The sequence below is a fragment of the Limulus polyphemus genome, unplaced genomic scaffold (assembly GCF_000517525.1).
Source record: "Limulus polyphemus unplaced genomic scaffold, Limulus_polyphemus-2.1.2 Scaffold9, whole genome shotgun sequence".
NCBI classification, from domain to species: Eukaryota; Metazoa; Arthropoda; class Merostomata; order Xiphosura; family Limulidae; genus Limulus; species Limulus polyphemus.
In genome coordinates, this window is record NW_013665619.1 from 463947 (window position 1) to 483641 (window position 19695).

Below are 19695 nucleotides of genomic sequence, written 5' to 3' on the forward strand. Positions count from 1 at the left end.
ACATAATAAACCTGAAAATCATGTTTAACGACAATAGGGCGTCGCAGCTATCCTCGCACAAAGAGTTTTTTGTTCTTTCTGAATCCATGTTTCAAATGGTGATCGGTCGAGAACTGAACATTCCCGAAGTTCGAAAGTTTGAGGTGATGTTGCAGTGGGCAAAGAACAAAGTCCAGAGGAACAATCGGCACAGTAAGTGTCATAAAATTTGAATGTTATCGCTACCAAGGTCATTAACATAACATAATGTTTAAGGACAACAAGGGACTTATTGGTCCATCTAGGCTATTTTATCCTTTAAACTAAACTAAATCTATTAAATAAGAAAAAAACAACTTAAGAGACTGATCAACCACTACACCAGGATTCCTTTCTTTCATAACATTGTTGATGTTTCTTCCATCAAAGTTGTACTTATAATTCAAATTATAATAACCCACATGCATTATATTGCATTTATTGTCATTAAACCCCATCTGCCATTTATTTGCCCAACTCACTAAATAATCTAAATCCTTTTGCAAAGCAGCAGCAGCCACCCAAGACCTTAATATCATCAGCAGATGTAAGTGCTTTATTAACCATTACTTCATCCATGTCATTGATGTAAATCAAAAAGAGCAGAGTTCCTAAAAACTGAGCCTTGAGCCCCCACTTGTGACATTAATTCAGTTTAAATGAACTCCGTTTATAGCAACCCTTTGCTTTCTTCCATCCAACCACTCTTGTATCCAACGAGTTAACTTATCTCCCACATCTTTTCAAAGAATGTCAAAAGATTTTTAAGGCAAGATTTTCCCTCAGTGAAACCGTGTTGACTATCCAATAAAATTCTAAACTCGGCTAAATTACTTTGCAAAGCATATTTTATTAAACTTTCCAAATCTTTTCCCGCAACTGATGTAAAACTAATAGACCTATAATTAATGGGACAATTTTTATCACCTCCCTTGAAAGTAAAATTAACATCAGCCAACTTCCAATCCTTTGGTACCTGCCCCCTATTCAAAGACGTACAAAAAATAGTAGCAAGTGGCTCACATATCCAATATTTAACCTCCTTCAAAACCTTTGGGGAAATATTATTTGGCCAAGGAGTCTTATAATTTTTAAATTTTCCAATTTTTTCTTAACAAGCTAAGAATTAATGTGATTATCTTGTTCGATCTTGTTTCCATCTATCAACTGTTCAAGATGAGGAATACTGCTTAAATCTTCATTAGTAACAACTGAAGAAAAGCATAATTTAAGAACCCAGCAATCTCATAATCATTAGATATGAGCCTTCCTTTATCATCCCTCAAGGGCCCTGCCCCATCCTAACATTTTGTTTACCTTTAATGTACTTAAAGAAATCGTTACTGTTAATTTTTCCTTTTTCAGGCAACCTCTATTCATACATACTTTTTGACGTCCTAATTTGCTGTTTGACCAACTTTCTTGATATTCTATAATCTTCTAAGTCTCCCGTCATACCAGTCAATTTAAATTTCTTAAATATGTGATTCTTTTCTTTAATTTTATCCCTTATACCCTTTGTGAGCCAACCTGGTTCCTTACTTGCAGCTACCCTTTTCTTTCTATAGCCCCCCCCAGTGGTACAGCGGTATGTCTGCGGACTTACAACGCTAGAAACCGGGTTTCGATACCCGTGGTGAGCAGAGCACAGATAGCCCATTGTGTAGCTTTGTGCTTAACTTCAAACAAACACACAAAATTTCTTTCTATAAAAAATAGGTTTATTTTGAATATTTAAAAAAACTCATCTTTAAAAATTTTTTCACTTTTCATCAGTGTCTCCAAATAACTCAGCTGCCCAATTCACAACAGATAATTCTTGTTGCATTCATTCAAAATTTGCTTTTTTGAAATTTGTAACCAAAATATCGTTATTCCTGATTTAAACATGCACCAAAACCTCGAACCTCATAGAGCAATGATTACTTGCACCCAGATGTTCCCCAATTTCTGTATTATAAGTTAACAATAAATCTAAAATGGCATATTTTTTAGTAGGTTCCTTAACCAATTGGTGAAGAAAACCATTATGAACAGTTTCCAAAAACCTTTCTCCCTCATAATTTGACTATAACATTTCCCAGTCTATATTCTCGAAATGAAAATCACCCAAAAGTATGACCTCATTAACAGCTAAAATCTTAATCTTACTGTAAAATTTCCCACTAATTTCATTAGTATCATCTGGTGGTCGGTAACAAATTCCCACTAAAAGCCTCTTTCCTTTATATCTGCTGACAGAAACCCAAATGGATTCAATTTCCTTGCTATTATCTTTGATATCCTCAACTTCAACAGGATTTAATTCACATTTTAAATATAAAGTCACTCCTCCCCTTCACTTTAATGCTCTATTTCTATTAATTAACCTATAACCATGTATTTCAAAGACATTTCTGTCATCAAAATCGTCTACATTTAACCATGTTTCAGTTTTTCCCATTATATCAAAGTCCTCCATTCTAACCAGCGCTCTAAAATCATCTATACTCATTTCCTATGCTAAACTTTTCGTTACATCTAATTTTTGTGCATTTAGTTTATCCTGGCCCTCACCACAGTCTAGTCCTAACTTAAAACTTCGTTTACAGCTGAGTTAATAGCCCATGCAAGCAATCCATACCCTACCCTATTTAAATGTAAACCATGCATTATTAAAACCTCCCTTCTCCCATTAAATTGATTTAGAATTCAGCCCTAATGACCTACTTATAATTTATTTCCCACAATTAATTCTCGGCAGCATCGCTGACACAGTGTTATGGCCGTTTTTTTTTAATGCTTTTATCAACTCTTGTACTTATCAATTAGCTTCTCTGGCCTACCTTTTCATAGATCACCCGTGCACAACAAAAACTGCATCTCTGCTAGCCTCCTTTATTATATCTCTTGCTCTGTCAGTTATATCCTCCACCCCTGCCCCTGGGTAACATAAGCTAATTCGTTTCTCCCTATCCACATGCCTTGTTAAATAATAATCTATAACAATAACTTCTTTAAATTTATCATTAACATCATTTTCTGTCTATTTTGTTTTCCTTACTTCCAATAGTTCCTTATCTGCCCAAGCCAAGGGCTGAAATCTGTTGCTCAATAGAACATGCTCATTAGAATTAAATCCACTACTTTTAGCCCTAATAGTTCTATTTCTAACTTCTTGAAAGTCGTTGTTAGATGATGTATTCCTTGCATGTAAAAGCTTAAGCTACTCCTGAAATCTTGCTGCCATTTCCCAAAGTTTACACTTCTCCTTATCTATTGCTTCTACTTTAATTAGAATAGTCACCAACTTACAAACTCTACAAATAAATTGGACATCTTCATCAATAGCTTCCTTAAAAGTACATATCAGTCCCGACTTCCCAAATAAAACACGCTCATTGCACCCACCACACCTATCAAACTTTGAACGCTTAACTCCTACATTAGTTTTGATCATAGTATTTGTAGCCTGGAAATAAATACTCAACAAGTCTTAACCATTGTATTTCTAGCCTGGAAATAAATGCTTAACACTAAATACCAGTAGCCTGTTGTCAATACTGTTAAGCCTAACGTTTGAGAATCAAATATATTACAGCATTTTATCACTACTTTATCTTCACATTAAAGTAATGAAAGATAATCTTACGATTCAACAAAAAATAAGTATAAGTTACTTATCCAGCGTTTTGTAGCAACGACGTCACTTTTTTATTTATTATATTTGAGATTTTTTTATATTGTTGATGCTGTTGTTTTGTAAGCGCAAAGCTACAAAATGGTCTGTCTGAGCTCTGGCCAACACCCGAATTCAACCTTGATTTTTAACAGTAGAAGTCCCGGGGACATTTTGTTTATGTTATACAAGAGCTACTTTATACCTAAAAGAATGATATGTATCTTTTCTTTAAATATTAATCAGTGATATGCATCGTCGTTTTATACTGACTTTCCATTTTCGGCATTAGGAGTAAGCGTATCAAATATTCACGGTTGTGACCTCATGTACTATGTCATGAGAATATTTTATCTACAAGAAATATCTTTAATGTTGTGTTCCGCACACTGAGGCTGTTAATGCATTATAAGAATAAAGGTCAAATCCTACTATTCTGTAAGATAAGAGTAGCCCAAGAGTTGGTGGTATTGACTAAGTGATTTTTCTCAAGTCCATCACTTCAAAATTAGGGACAGCTAACGTAGACAACTCTCATGTAGGTTTGTGCGGAATCCAACAAATAAGCAAATTGATTACTGTTGCGTATATCCCGAAATCAGAAATATATGTTTTATAAACAGTTTGTCTATTTTTGACAGATCCCTGGGAGCTTCACTGTACAATGAACAGACTGACCCGTGACCTAAAATTGTACAAAATACCTCCACAGGATCTTATAAAGGTGAGTACCAAAAACTAAACATATCACAATGTCTTATAAAAGTGAATACTATAAGTTAAACATCAGTGGATCCTATAAAAGTACATACTAGAAGAATCTTGTAAAAGTTAATACTAGAATAATAGCATCAGAGGATAATATATAGTTGAGTACTAGAATAATAATATCACAAGGTATTATACTAAAAATGAAAAAAATGGCATATTGCGAGCTATTTAGGGTTTTTACAATGTTATTTTACTTGCATGAAATTATTTGCCTAAAAATGTATCCCATGGCGATCTAGGGATCGACTTAGTTCACGTCATAGCTTCATAAATGATCAAAAACCGGAAATCAATTAGTCAATTACGTTTCTCATTGCAGTAACACGAGTACTATTTAATAGGAAATGGTTTTATAGTATAAGCTAAAAATGGCAAATCCACTTTACCGTGACAGTTATTTGCTATATATGAGGCTGAGGTCAAATATCAATCAAAGAACTTGGCAGAACAGTAAAACAGAACCTTACTGCCAAGTTTCTTGATTACATTATTATTGCTTAGTAGAATTTCTGTTAGTCATTTCAACAACCATACCATCTGACTGAAGATTACGTCCATACATTTATTCTTCTGTAGTCCTAAGCCTAGTGTTTTGCCAGATAATAGTTGTTTCATAACCGAGACCAGAAATGGGAGTTTTCCCAAAGCTATTCGTCAAAAGGATTTACTGGATACCCTCTTCCCTTCCTGCTGAATGACATATGATGAACGCCACGATTAGACCAATTTATAAGAGTTATTGGAGCTCGAAATATCTCCTTTAAATGTGAACTATTGATATACACTGTCTCTGGAAATTACAGCTCCAGCATCACAAAATTTAAGAATAATTTATGGCTAAGAAAACACGTTATGGTAGAGATTTTTCGGTCCTAATTCATAATAATTTCTCATCAAGACTTAATATGTTGTAAAGAAATTCGGCTTCCAAGAGATTTTGTAAATGAAGTCAACTTCAATTAAAAGATATCGAAAACAATTTACGCAGTGGTTAGGTACTCGGCAGGCCGAGAATGATCTTTCAAATACTAAATACCAAGTAGTCCAAGAATTTGAATATTGATGAGCTACAATCACCTCTTACTTAACTTAGAGAATAAGTAATAGTAAATTACGAGGCTGATTTGTCTTCCAGCTCGATGAAACGATCTGAATAAAACTTTTGCACTGAAAAATAAATATCGATCGTTATTCTTGTTCTGTGTCAATCAATGTGTGTGTGTGTTTGCTACAAGCTGTTAAGAACGATCCTCAAAATACTAGATACCCGGCAGTCCATAATTTCACGATAATGTATATTTATAAGATTCCAATATGATAATTTATATATATATATATTTGTGATAATATAATTTCTTAAATTATCATTAGTATTATTATTATTATCATTATTATTATTATTGTTGTAGACAAAATCCAAATCTTTGGATTGCCGGGTATTTAGTATTTGAAAGATCGTTCCAGGCTGCCGGGTATCTCTCGCCACTGCGAACAATTTAAGGACGGTCTAACATTTAAGCAGTGCTATAATGAGAAATTAGACTGAACATAAAGTCTTCTGATCCACCCTCATAGAGTTCTGTAGTAAATGATCTAGAAAAGAATATTTACTTTATGGTTCCAGGTGGTCCTACCAACAAAGACAATCAACAATGAACGAATCTTGGAAACACTATTGTATCAGGCCGATACGGGAATGTACCGTATCCAACCGTCCTACTTGGAGGAGTGCCGTAATGCTGAGGATATCGGTTACAATCAAAATGATAAATATCACCAGACATCTCAGACGGGGCGGTTGGAGAGGTAGAGAGTAAATTCGCCACCAGATGGTAGATCAAGTCTTTCAAGTAGAATGGGTTGCTTTTTTCTGGGGCACTTTTAATCTCTTTCTGTAAATAAATATGTGTATGTTATGTGCCAAATTGGCCCTGAGTACGTTGTTTGAGCATGTATTGATGTGCTTCCACTTAGTTTTTGTATAAAAATAGGTGTCTAATTTTGTAATAATAAGTCACTGAAGGCCGAGAACTTTAGCAGACAAATGTGAACATTGTTTTAAATTAAATGAAAATTTTACATACTTTATATTTATAAAGAGAGAGAGAGAGATTAAGAAATTTATCGTGAAGTTTGCTAAATATCACATCAGTAAAATTGATATATCACATATATATATATATATATACATATATATATATATATGGTAGAATATATATTTTACAGTCAATATTTAAAAATGATTTGATAAATCGGAAATTAAATATTGTTGTCAAACTGAATGGAGTTATTAATTCCTTAAAACGCCCTGAGTAATGCTACCAATACTACTGATATACTTTGAAACTATTTCAAACTGAGTGTCAATCTTCACCCTTCTCTATCATAAAAAGCCTCTTATTTTATGCCTCACTTCTAAACAAACTTATTATTATGTTTATAGAGATCTTAATGTACAATTCTATGTATTCTTACTGAAAGTTAATACACAGAAGACAGTTATAATGAAGTTTAGAATAGAAACTAACTTTACAATATTGTATAACAATAACTAGAGTTAACTTAACCTCAGGCTATTATTTTTTGTGACTCGGGCATTATTCATCCGTAATAATTAAAGAGTACAAAATTCTTTCTGTATCACATAGTTTAACTTCAAGATTTGAGTATATCAGTTCAGTGGCAGAAATAATCTCGACAAATATTTGCATAATATTCTTAGAACTCACAAATTCACTCATAATGGTAAGTTACGAAAATAGAAACGCGGCTTATCGGCAGATTTGACACCTTTTTAGTAGTCCTATAAAATGAGAAAAAAAAAATCCCACCTTCACAAGTACTCGTGCCATATTTTTATTCTTTATCTTGAGGAATCCTAGTTTGTAGAGAAATTAAATTGAATAAAATTATTTTCTAGTACAAATTAATTTTTAAATAAACTAATTTATAACTTATTTGCAACTTTGTTCCTGAATCTTTTCAAGGATAAACTTTACTGTGCCACATATGTGATGTAATATCTTTACGGAGAGTTTTGTATTTGTATTGTCAGATCTAATTGTTAAAAAATACTCTTTATATCTATAGTGGTTCGTGGATAGATAACAATGTGTGATGTATATTGTTGAGTCTGTACGTTGTTATAGTGATCATTATTGCAATCTGTTTATACCACACGTGCCTGTATTTGGTATTTACACATGCACAAATTTTGTCAAGTGAAACTATTTGTCGTTTGTAAAACTGTGCCTTTGTACACTTGTGTTTTGACCCAGTTAAATTGATAAAAAGGTGGCGCATGCGGTGTTGATGTCAATTAATTGGCAATGATAATGTTTGTATCAGTATATTGAGTGTTAAATATGTATCGTTGCGAAACTCTTAACACTATAGATGAACAAATATAACTTCTGTTAGCTGTAATTAAGCTACTTTTTAATTGAATTTGTTGAAGTTCAGATGTTTCGAACAAACAGTAATTTTATTTGCTTCAATAAAAATATTTAGAATAATTCTGAAACTAATGTATTTTAAACATTAGAATTATAGGTGGGTATTCTGTACCATAGTTTTAAGACTTTTGAAAGACAAAGATATCATTTAATTAAAAACTAGAAGAAACTTGTGAACTGATATCCAGCAAAAGAAATCTTACTTCTACTTAAGTTTTAGGAATCTTTACAATCAATGTATTATTTATAATTGTAGAAGTCAAATTAAAAAGCTTAAGATTACTACTTTCACTATTATATGCCATTTTTGAGAATGCTCGGTTGTGTGCACTAATAAACACATCAAATTTGTTTGTTTTCCTTCTCCCACATGTGAGTTATTTATGAACATTTGTTTTAATTGGTGTTTTGGTTCAGAAGGTGAAGGTGTTTGGATAGCGCCCATTAGACTTTTTTAAAATTTTGTTGTTTAGCAAAAAGCTATACAAATGGGTTGTATGTGCTATGCCCACCGCAGGTATCGAAACCAGATTTTTAGCGTTACAAGCCCCCAGTCTTGCCACTGAGCTCCTCATTTGATTAAGACAGAATATGCCGAAACGTCTTCATCTCATAGAGTTCCTTTGACTTGCAGGTTTCCTCATATTTATGTATTTCATTTTATGATAACGTAATATTTGTTGTCGTATCACTTAATTTGTTCACGTGTTTACAACGCATTATTTATTGAAAAATCACCACAGATATTAATATCACGTATTTCCTCTTACAAGAATTCTGGAGAAATTTTGAAGGTAGTCCTTTATAAATGACAACATTTATGAATTTTTAAACGTGATTGTTTTGCTAACTTAAGGAATATTCATAGCAACGTTTTGTTTTTTTAAACACCACTACCTATAAAATGTAAAAACCAAACGTCATAGGAACTTTAACGAAAAGCATATTATATACTGAAATTATTGTTATGCTTTACCAACTTAACACGAACTTCCCTAATCTAAATAAACCTTCACATATTCGCTAGACTTAATCTTGGATACGGCTTTATTATATATATCTGTGAACGTTTGATCAATAACTAATGTGTCACGTGTATGTTAAAAGTTGATATTTGTATCATACTACAAATTGTGTTTTTGTGTTTCTTGTCTTTGATGACGAAGTAGAGAAATTCATATTGATAATATTGACAGGGAAAGATTAAAATAAGTAGTTAAGAAGTTAAAATAATAAATATGTTGTCTAGTATATATATATATATATATACAGATGTATGTATGTATGTTTATATTGACCATACTAAAAATGCATATACCCATACAGGACGAACTAGCTATCCTACGAGTAGACAAATATAATGTTCTGTAAGTCTAACGATCGTTCTGATTCTAGAAACTAGGATATGATATGAAAATATTACTCCTTTTTTTCCTTCTTTTAGCTTGTAAAACAGAAATTATTACATGCAAATTATTTTCGACATGCTGTGCATAATAGCCTTTGGGAATTATTTCTCTCTGTTTCGCGATTAGCCTGACGTCTAGCTGACGTGTTTTAGTGTATATGTCATAGCTTAAACCTTAACGTTTATGATCAGTTTGGTCTCTGTACAGGTGTATGTTTTGTATATTCTTGGTAAGAGCATCAGGAAAAGAGAATGATAAAAAATTAAATAATTAACTGTATAAATCAATAAGTATAGAAAATTTAAGATTATATTAGATAATTCTCAGACAAATAATGGTGATCTCAAAATGTCTTGGAAACAGAAAATAGCTTATTTGTCACTGACTCAGTCCGTCAATCACGATGTTTCTTTCTCTATTTGACATAACTGAGTCAAGACGTGAAAAAAGTGCCCTTGGTTGTAGACATAACTTAGTCCCGAAACAAACTTCAGAACTGAAGAAAGTTTCAGAGATCAATTTTCTCAGCCAGCCATTTCTTATGGTCAAAAGGCTTTTACTTGTATCTTAAGAAACTTTTTGAAGTAGTAGATCTGACAAATAATCATTCTTTGATAAACAATCGCGTTAATTTTTGTAAATTGTTGTAAAACTGCACCTGCGTATACTTGCAGTTGAAGCAATGTATTAGTAAATATTATGGATTTTTCTTACAACATAACTAGATGAAATAATTTTGATTACTAGAATAGAGTATAATTTCTTATAATTAAAATGTAAATTAATTTTATAACGCCAATGTGAAGAGGATTTTTAAATTCAATATGAAAGAACTACAATGCTTATTAGCTTGGAACATTTCATTACGGCTGTTTAAGTCAACTGTTGACAATCTACTCTAGATTTATAGCAAATCATAGGAAAAGATTTCTTTACATATAGTGCAAAAATTCATCTATTGTTGATACTAAAGTTTTTATGGTGTCATGTTGACAAATCCTGGAAGTTTTGTAGAAGTTTCATGGTTGAATAATATATTTGTGATCTTCGTTGTATCATGTGACTATCAAAATGTACTTCTGGAAGTGAAGTGTTTTCTAGACTGAATATTGTAATAAATGTTATTTTTGGAAAAGAGTGTGTTTTGTAAATTATAACCCACTTCCTCTTTAATTCAAGTTTTAGTCAGCTGCTCACACACACACAAGTAAATAGAGACGATTACTGCATTTTTGGAGCATTTTTTTCGCAAGAAAACATGGTCACAGCTTCGTCTTATCCTTTTTTAATTAACTTGCTCTTAATCCAATTATTTTTACAAGAATTTCAATTGAAAACATTAAAAGTCAATTAATAGAAATGCAAGACTCATAACAAAATTTTGTAATTTAAGATTTGTATGTTGTTAAGCGCAAAGCTACACAACGGGCTATCTATGCTGTGCCTATTATAGGTATCGAAACCAGGTTTTTAGCGTTATAAGCCTTCGGACTTACCGGTGAGCCACTGGAGAGCTGTAATTTAAATAGAAAATTAAAGGTGAGGACCCCGAAATTTCTCTTATTTTTTTTTCACACAACATAGTCTATAAGAAGTTTTGCAAAAACATATATTACAATAATTCCGTTCCTAGAATTTGTTTATAGATCTAAATCTGAAATCTAAAAGGAAATGAAAACGTATCAAAATAAAAAATAAATAATCATTGTGGTTGTATAAAAAAAGGCAAAATAATGTAACTCTGAGCCATTAGAATATATTTTTATAACAATATTACAGTTTACTTTCTCTGAATAAGAATCTTAGTTTCTTAAACCATGGAAGTCTAATATGGATTAGATTACATTTGAATCAGAGGTTCTTAGCATAGAATTTTAGTGAAAAAGAAATATATATATATATATATTATAGAAAAAGTTTTCGTTTAATTTTGATTTTTATAGATTAAATACAAAATAATCGTGTGATAAGTATAATTATTTTGTGAGTTAGTCCTTTTTCTTCAAGGATTTAAAGAAAAACGATCTAAAACACGGACTTTCAATATGATTTATCGGAGTAAAACTAATAACTATTTGATATTACTTTTAAGACTATGTGCAACTTTTTGTCCCCATTGTCTGTTAGATAATGATAATGTACGATATAAAAATGAATAATATATTTTAAAGTACAGGTTTCAAAGTATTATGTATTACGTAAAAACTGATAATTAAACTCAGATTAGCATCATTAACTTGCTATGATTTGCAAGTAGATTTTAGTTTTATACGTATCTCTATTCCTTGGTACTTGCCAGTTATCATTTATATATCGGTTGTTTTGTTCTTAAGTGCAAAGCTACACAATGGGCTAGCTGTGTTTTAACCCACCACAGTTTCAATAACGAACAAAAGAGACTTTATAGAATGTTTTTGTTTTTGATTGTATAGAGTGATAAGAGAAAAAAAACAACTGTCATTTTATTTTTGATCATCTGTTTAAAAGAGTTTAACAAAAAATGATTTATAATTAAACGTTAGATACCTTTTGAAATAAGAATTTTTGGCTTATCAAACAGCGTTACAGATAAACAACAGCGCTTGAAACATAGTTGTACATGGTATTTAATTATTATGCACTACTAGATTAGTGAGACCTTAAATATATATATATATATATATATATACAGTATTTGAAATGATTATGGAAACAGTTAATAAATCTGGAATTAAAAATGAAATATTATAGGGCTGTTCTCCCCATATTCTACGAATATGAATTGCATCGGACTGTGGGTATTTTCAAGTGCGCTGATTTCCCTGAGAGTGACAAAGTATGTTTCTTAGAATAACAGAGGTTTGACATAAAATGTGTTATGGAGTTAATCTGAATTTGATGAGTTTTAAAAATGAAATAGACTGGACACAGTGTATGGCGAAATTAAACAATGTATATTCCATTCAAAAACGCAATGAAAAATGTATACTGACACACGTCCGTGATTTTACTGTAGAGAGCTATGCTTAGAATCTACAGAATCCCTCAAAATCTGTTCCAGACTAAGTAAAAGTATCATTAAGTGCACAGAACAATAATGGCAGTCTTCTCAAAATATATAAGCTACCCATGTAATTGTTGGCCATTCCCATCGCAAAATAAGGTAGATTATATCCTTGAGATCTCCCCCAACCTGCTAGTGGAAAAGATAATGATATACTTTCATATAATACATACAAGTGTACATGAACATTTCTCATGGGAAGCTAGAGGTACTTTAGGTGAATGACCCAGAATAATAGACAGCTAGGGCAAAAGGAACTTAGCGATTTTTTTTTTACCGATGCTCTACCTTAGATCAACATACACCTGCCTAAATTAAAAATGGAAATATATATATATATATATATTATACAAGGGGATAGCAAACACATGGCATGTCTACATGACAAAAGACTACAGTCATATCTGATAGTTTATCTTCTGAGTTGGCTGTCAGCCAACCAATCAGACAGTGTCAGACCAACATAAAGCCTATAAAAGTAAGGTAGAAACAGTCATACTTTACCCAGCAATAGTATGGTTTATGTATCCATACAACCCAATACAGAAATACCAGAAGCTAGTCCGGGAGAGATGGTCAAAAAATGAGTCTTGTATTAACAAGATGTATTCCAAGTTTAAATATTTTGTAAATAATAACGGAAACACACATTGAAGTCATAAGTATTTATTAATTGTAACTACTTTGTTAATTTATAATCAGTACAATACAGTATCATGGAAAATACAAAGTGAAGAAGTTGGACAGTGCACTAGTATGTTGTATTTGCTATAAACAGAGTAGTACACTTTGTTTTAATGCTAGCATAAGTTTATCAATGTAAGTTTGTGAAATATTGTTCCAAATTCCTATATTATTTCCCACAATTTAGCCAGGCTGTTTGGTTATTACTTGGCCTTCCCAGTCTTCAGATAAATCCATATAACCTTTACAATATTCATATCAGAACTTTGTGTAGGCCAAGCCATGGTTGTGAGTGTTCCATGTGTCACTTTTCTCCTTCCATCTATTGTTTTACCACATTTCCTGCATGCTTGAGACCACTTTCTTACTGGAAGACAATCCCTGCCCAACAAGTTTCGTTCCTGATTGATAATAATCTGCTACGCCTTTCAGTAACGAAGGTATCGTTAATTTTGTGTAGACCATTAATACCGTTTGTTAAGATGCAGTCAATATTTGTACTGATCTTCCAGCATGCTTCTTTGTAGATGTTGTATTTTGACAATGGCAATGTTCCCTCTCTACAGTCGGAAAAATTATCATCGTTTGTTTCCAAATATCGAATTTAGATTCATCTGTAAAGAACATCTTTTTCCAGGTTTGCTCATCTCATTATTTGAAGTCTGATTCCAATTTCCACCTTTTTGTTTGGCCATTTTTCCCATTGGCACAACTAGAACCAAATCTTTAGTGGAGGGCAAACGAACCAGAAAGTTGATACACTTATTAGTATTATATGGATAACGAAAAAAATTCACCAATGCAATAACCAGTCTACATTAATTAATTAAAGCACTTCATTAGTATAGTTATTGTTTGTTTTAATTTAACATATATTTATAATTTTCAAATAAAAATACAATCAACAACAATTGTTATGGTATGAACGCCCTTCCCAAGATGACAAAGCATGGTTATAACTAATTATACTAGGCACAAAACGTTAGTATTAGGCCTAATATATTTTTAACCCTGCATTCTTTATCTACTCCCTCGGGGATTTTCAAGAATTAGAAAAATGTATAATAATAATATTTCAACAACACTGTGTTTACCATATCCGACAATGCGGTTTGTTCAAGGTATTATAGCTTCACAGTCTTCTACATGTGTTCATTAAATATTTTTGAGTGCTGAAAAAAGTACGGTATGTACACTGAATGGTCACAAGTAAATAGACACATAATTTTTCGTCATTTAATTGATTTATGCTAACTAATTTGTGTTCACAGAGCACTATATAAATGAAAATGGTCCGCACACTAATTATCTTGTGCTACAACATGCCTTGAACTCAAGGTTCTCTCGAATTGTCAGATTTTGTTAGAAGAATGATAGTTGGTCAAGCAGATAGTGGAATAAGTCAGCGGCAAATTCGCAGAATTTGGGAATCCCACTTTCGACAGTCAACAGAAACTTGTCCACGAAACCCGAGGAATAAAGTGGCAAGAGTCCTTCCTCCAATATTTCGACGTATTTCGCAAAATGTATGTTGCCAACGCACTCCACTAAGCTCGATCTCCCACCAACCCAAACAGCTCCCCAAACCATCACGCTGAAACCACCATGCTTCACAGTTGGCTGCAACCTGTTGAGCCAAAACTCTTGGTGAGGCATTTTCCAGACCCATACCCTTCCACTGTCCGAAAATTGAGCGAATCTTGATTCGTCTGAGAACAATACGGTCTTCCAAAAGTCCAGAGGCTTGGTCATCATATCACTTGCCCACTTCTTTCATCTGACTATGCTGGCAGGTCTTAATAAGGGCTTCCGTCTAGCTGCTCCGCAACGATAACCCAATCTGTAGATAATCCGTTGAACAGACTTCGGGCTCATCCCACCAACTTTGGCCACTTCTGCAGTCGTTAATCTGAGATCTATTTCGATGCTCCTCTTGACAGCCCTTTTTGTCCTCTCGATGGACCAGGACGACCCGGACGCTGCTCAGTTGTTTCCTTGCCGTGTTTCCTGTACTGCACGATGAGTGACACGGTGCTCCATCTTCCTGGAACAACGTTGTGTTAATGCTAGAAACACCCAAAAGTGGCAGGAAGAAAATGGTATCTAGAAGTTGCCCTGGTTGAGCCAATCTTCTGACATGAACCCCATCGAAAACCTCTGGGCCATACTCGACCGGCAAGTCAAGAAACAACAAAAAAAACCAACTTCGAAGAGTGATCTACTCCAAGTTTTGAAGCAAGAGTGGGCGAAATTCCCACAATCTAAAATTGACGAGATGATTCTCACGATGCCCCAAAGGATCAACGAACTCCACGAAGCGAAATGAAGATCTACTAGATATTAATTAAATTACAAATATATGAATTCATGTGAATATGACTGAAAAGGTGGTGTCTATTTACTTGTGACTACGCTGTGTATATATTTAAAATATTGGAGCACAGTGATAATAACTTTTGGTTACAAATGTAAATCCCCAGGTGGCATAGCGGTGAGTCTACAGAGTTACAACGCTAAAAATCAGAAGTTCGATTCCTCTCGGGAGACACAGCAGATAGCCCAATGTGGCTTTGCTATAAAAAAACACATACACACATAACAATTTATATTTATGTCATGAATACGCATGTTAAAGATGAAAAAAAGTGCACTCTTCCCTATTTCTTGTACCCTGATGGTTCAGAGATAATTTTTTGAGCTTGTAACATTAAAAATCGAAGTTCGAATCTCGTGGCAGACACATCGCAGAAAGCCCATAGCACAAATTTGGTCTAAAACAGATAGACAAACGCTTTTGTCGATGAACAGTAACCACAACACCAACAACAAATATTTTAGAACGTTTTGTAATAAATTCACTAAAGTAAAAGCACTCACATCGCATAGCGTGATTGATGTTTAAGAACGAATGTTTACTTTGTTGAATTTCGCGCAAAGCTAGGAGAGCCTATCTGCATTAGTAGTCCCTCATTTTGAACTGATAGAGTAGAGGGAAGACAGCGAGTCAACAATACCACCGCCAACTCTTAGGCTACTTTCGTTATACCAAATAGTGGGATTTAACTGTCACTCTTTTATACACCCATGACCATAAAGTGCGGAGTGCGATCTTTTTTTGGGGGGGGGGACTACGGAACTTTAGGTCCACAGTCCGGCACGCAAACCACTGGACCGCGCTTTCCCTAAGAACAAATAACACACATCCAGGTAGTAAGAAGTGAGCAGCCTTTACATTTTCCGATTAATATATACCTTGAAGAATGCGTCTATATGGCAGCTTTCACCTATATAAATATTAATGTAATGATGTCCTTGTCTCTCTTCTGTAATCACATTATCTCTCCTAAATCCCATTGCTCTTACCACGAAAATTTGAGTATAGAATATATTTGATCAAATTCACTGTGAAAACGTTACGAAACTATTCGAAAACAATAAGTTTGAAAAATATAAAATATCGTTTTATTTTATACTTGGTCGCGGGTTTGGTCCCGTGTTAGCGCTCCGGATTTTGGAGCTGGCAAGCCAGGTTCGAATACGTGATTAGGCTTAAGATTCGAACCCGCAATACGTCGCTGAACATATTCCTCACTTTCAGCTATGGGCACGTTATAAAAGTGACAGTCAATCCAGCTACTAGATTAAGAATAGCCGTGTAGCTCGCGGGTGCTGTTCTCTAGGCACCCTTCTTCTAAATAAGGTGCGGCAATGCCATAATCTTGGTTGAAGACTCTGGCTAATTTTTTTAATCCTATTTGATATATATCACGCAGTAAATCCAATCAATGGTGGCCACCAGTTATAAGGTAGTTGGGTTGGTTGTTAAGCACAAGATTACACAATAAGTTATCTGTACTATGCCCAACACGGGTATCGAAACTCGATCTTTAGCGTCCTAAGCCTGTAGACCTGCCGCTGAGCCAATGGGGGTGGAGTGTAAGGTAACATCTCAAATGTTCAAAAATACATCAAGTAGCTAACTATTGGGCATAAAATGAGTTAGATTACTATGCTGTATTTGTACTAAATTATCTTGCATTAGCAAGGGCGGTTTATAACAAATTTTCAACAACAAAAAATATCTTATTGACAGTTACTCCAATTTACACTCATCACTGTATTACATCTTATTTATAACTCTTTGTTATAGTTTTAGGATAGATCAACACAGGTTGTGTTCTTAAGAAGGGCCATATGAGTCTGCTGAGACATTAATAAGCATTATTTGCAAATAAAATAAGCTACTTGTTATAGTTAGATTTGAACCCGGATTTATATATATATTATGACTTAACTAAGATATCTACGCCAACTTCGCTATTTATATCATTAAATAAAATATATAAAATATCGTTATTTAAACTACACTGTTTTCATAAAAGTAAACCATTACCTAAAACTTTGGCAATATTACAGTAAAAACTTTTACAAACCATATCACAGTACAATATTTATTATTTTGTTTTGAAAAGAAGCTTACAATGTAACAAACAGTCAACAATCTTAATCACTATCAATAAATTTATGTCCGTAATGAAAGCCCCCCAGTGGCACAGCGGCATGTCTGCGGACTTACAACGCTAGAATCCGGGTTTTGATACCCGTGGTGGGCATAGCACAGATAGCCCATTGTGTAGCTTTGTACTTAATTACATACAAAACCGTAATGAAAAATAATTAATTTTTTTTTTGATAAAAATAATTTTCAGTTATTCATTAAAAAATATCAAAGCAACTCACTTTTTAACCTCATCTCTGAATATAAACACTCTTACTTCAGTGTCTTCCGGTAACACTTTGTTGTCATAAAACACTTCTGGACGATATTTCCTGAAATAGAAGTTCGAAGTGTCTTCGTTGGACATTTCAGACACACATGATGAAATGAAGACATGAAGTAAGATGACAAGTATGAGCCACGTGACCGACAAAGACATGTCGAAGTCTTGTTTCTGTAAAAGTTTTAAAAAATGATAAAAAATCTATTATTATTATTTTATTATTAAATTACTTACTGCATTGTTCAATTAAATTTGACATACGCTAACCATAAAATGACCGGTATTCCAGAAGTTACACGTCATAAACTCGTGATTATCAATTACAATTACATAAGTCATTAACTAAGCTATTACATTTCTTTGAGTTTAAAGTATTATTTTGGTTCTATTTTGGAAGAAGCCACTCAAATACGTGAAGTTTATATATTCTTATTATGTAAAACGTAAGTAGAAATGTATGCGTTCCTAGAAAACAACTAATAGTTGTTAAAAAGGAGAAATAGAGCGCTAATTTTTCATATACACACTGAATAGTGTGAACAATTTAAATTGTATTTTATACAGTTTCATAAGGACACAGTATTACAAAATCTAGAAGAAATTGACATATTGTTAAGCTTACATTTCAAATTCTGGAAGCAAAAAAATGTTTACCACAGCAAACGTAATTAAACTAATTAATTTCTTCAGACATAAGCTTCATAGGTGACCTTAGACTTATGGCTAAAGATAGCGTTTGTAGTGAAGATGCTCAGATGAAGATTCAGTGCATTCTAATAATTATAGGTTTTAATTTTCTTTTGTACTGATTTATGACTTTATGTACTACTTGTAGAAGATGCTTAATGAATTCATGAATTATTTTTTTACGTCTGATCTATAGAGTTAGCTTAATTAAAATCAGATGTTTTAATATTTCCTTTCTTTAGAAAAATCTTATGAAGTTTGTAGTAAAAATAAATATTAGTTTTTAGAATACATTATTAGTTATTCAAACAAATATTGACTTACGCTTTGTTATTATCTATTCATGTTTCGAGAAAACAACATTAACGTGAAAGATAAAACAGGTATCAAATTTTTTGTATGATATATTATGAAACCTGTAAAACACAAAATTAACCTAACTATCTGTTTTATTGATCGACTAGATAATAAAAATAAATTTCGTTCAAAATCTACAACTGGAAATTATTGTATTATCGATCACTTTTATTAAACTCTAGCGATATTAATATGTTTACACCAAATCAGCGAATGACAATGTAATGGAGCACCCATCAGATAACCAGCTGATTCAGACCCAGCGAAAATCATCTAATACATTTCAAAACGAAGTCACAGCCGCCATTAATCCTCAGGATAGAGCCGATAATCATTCTGTTCTTACATGAAAGTAAGCAATCCCGTAAAGAGACTACTGTAAGGAATATCTAAAGAATAATCCAAAAAATCATAATACTTTCATACCCGAGGAACAAGAACCAAAAACAAGTGGCTACAAAGAATTTAACCCATTAAGTACAGATAATAAAGTAGGAACCGAATACAACTGTCTATATAGTTAAAGTTGAGCTCATTCTTCGAAGTACAGCAAATAATAGTGTCATTAATATTTAAATAGCAGGAACCGAATACAACTGATTATACAGTGAAAGTTGAGTTCAGTAGTCAACGTACAATTAATAATAGTAGGAACCAAATACAACTAACTATATAGTAAGAGCTGAAATAAGTATTCTAAGAACAGTTTTTTAATAATAGTGCTATTAATACCTAAACAGGAGGAACAGAATACAACTGATTATACAGTGAAAGCTGAGTTCAGCATTCAAAGTACGATTAATAATAGTAGGAACCAAATACAACTAACTAT

General features: G+C 32.9%; 1 protein-coding gene across 1 annotated transcript in view; it reads left to right on the forward strand.

Annotated features, from left to right (window-relative positions):
- The window catches only part of LOC106478167, a 77809-nt gene extending 67363 nt beyond the window's left edge, over positions 1–10446 (forward strand). Inside the window, exons 17-19 of the mRNA XM_022381732.1 lie at positions 61–192; positions 4318–4400; positions 6072–10446. Coding sequence (XP_022237440.1) covers positions 61–192; positions 4318–4400; positions 6072–6257 — 401 coding nt within the window. The 3' untranslated portion in view covers positions 6258–10446. The remainder of the gene's footprint in view (positions 1–60; positions 193–4317; positions 4401–6071) is intronic.
- Positions 10447–19695: the final 9249 nt, after the last annotated feature.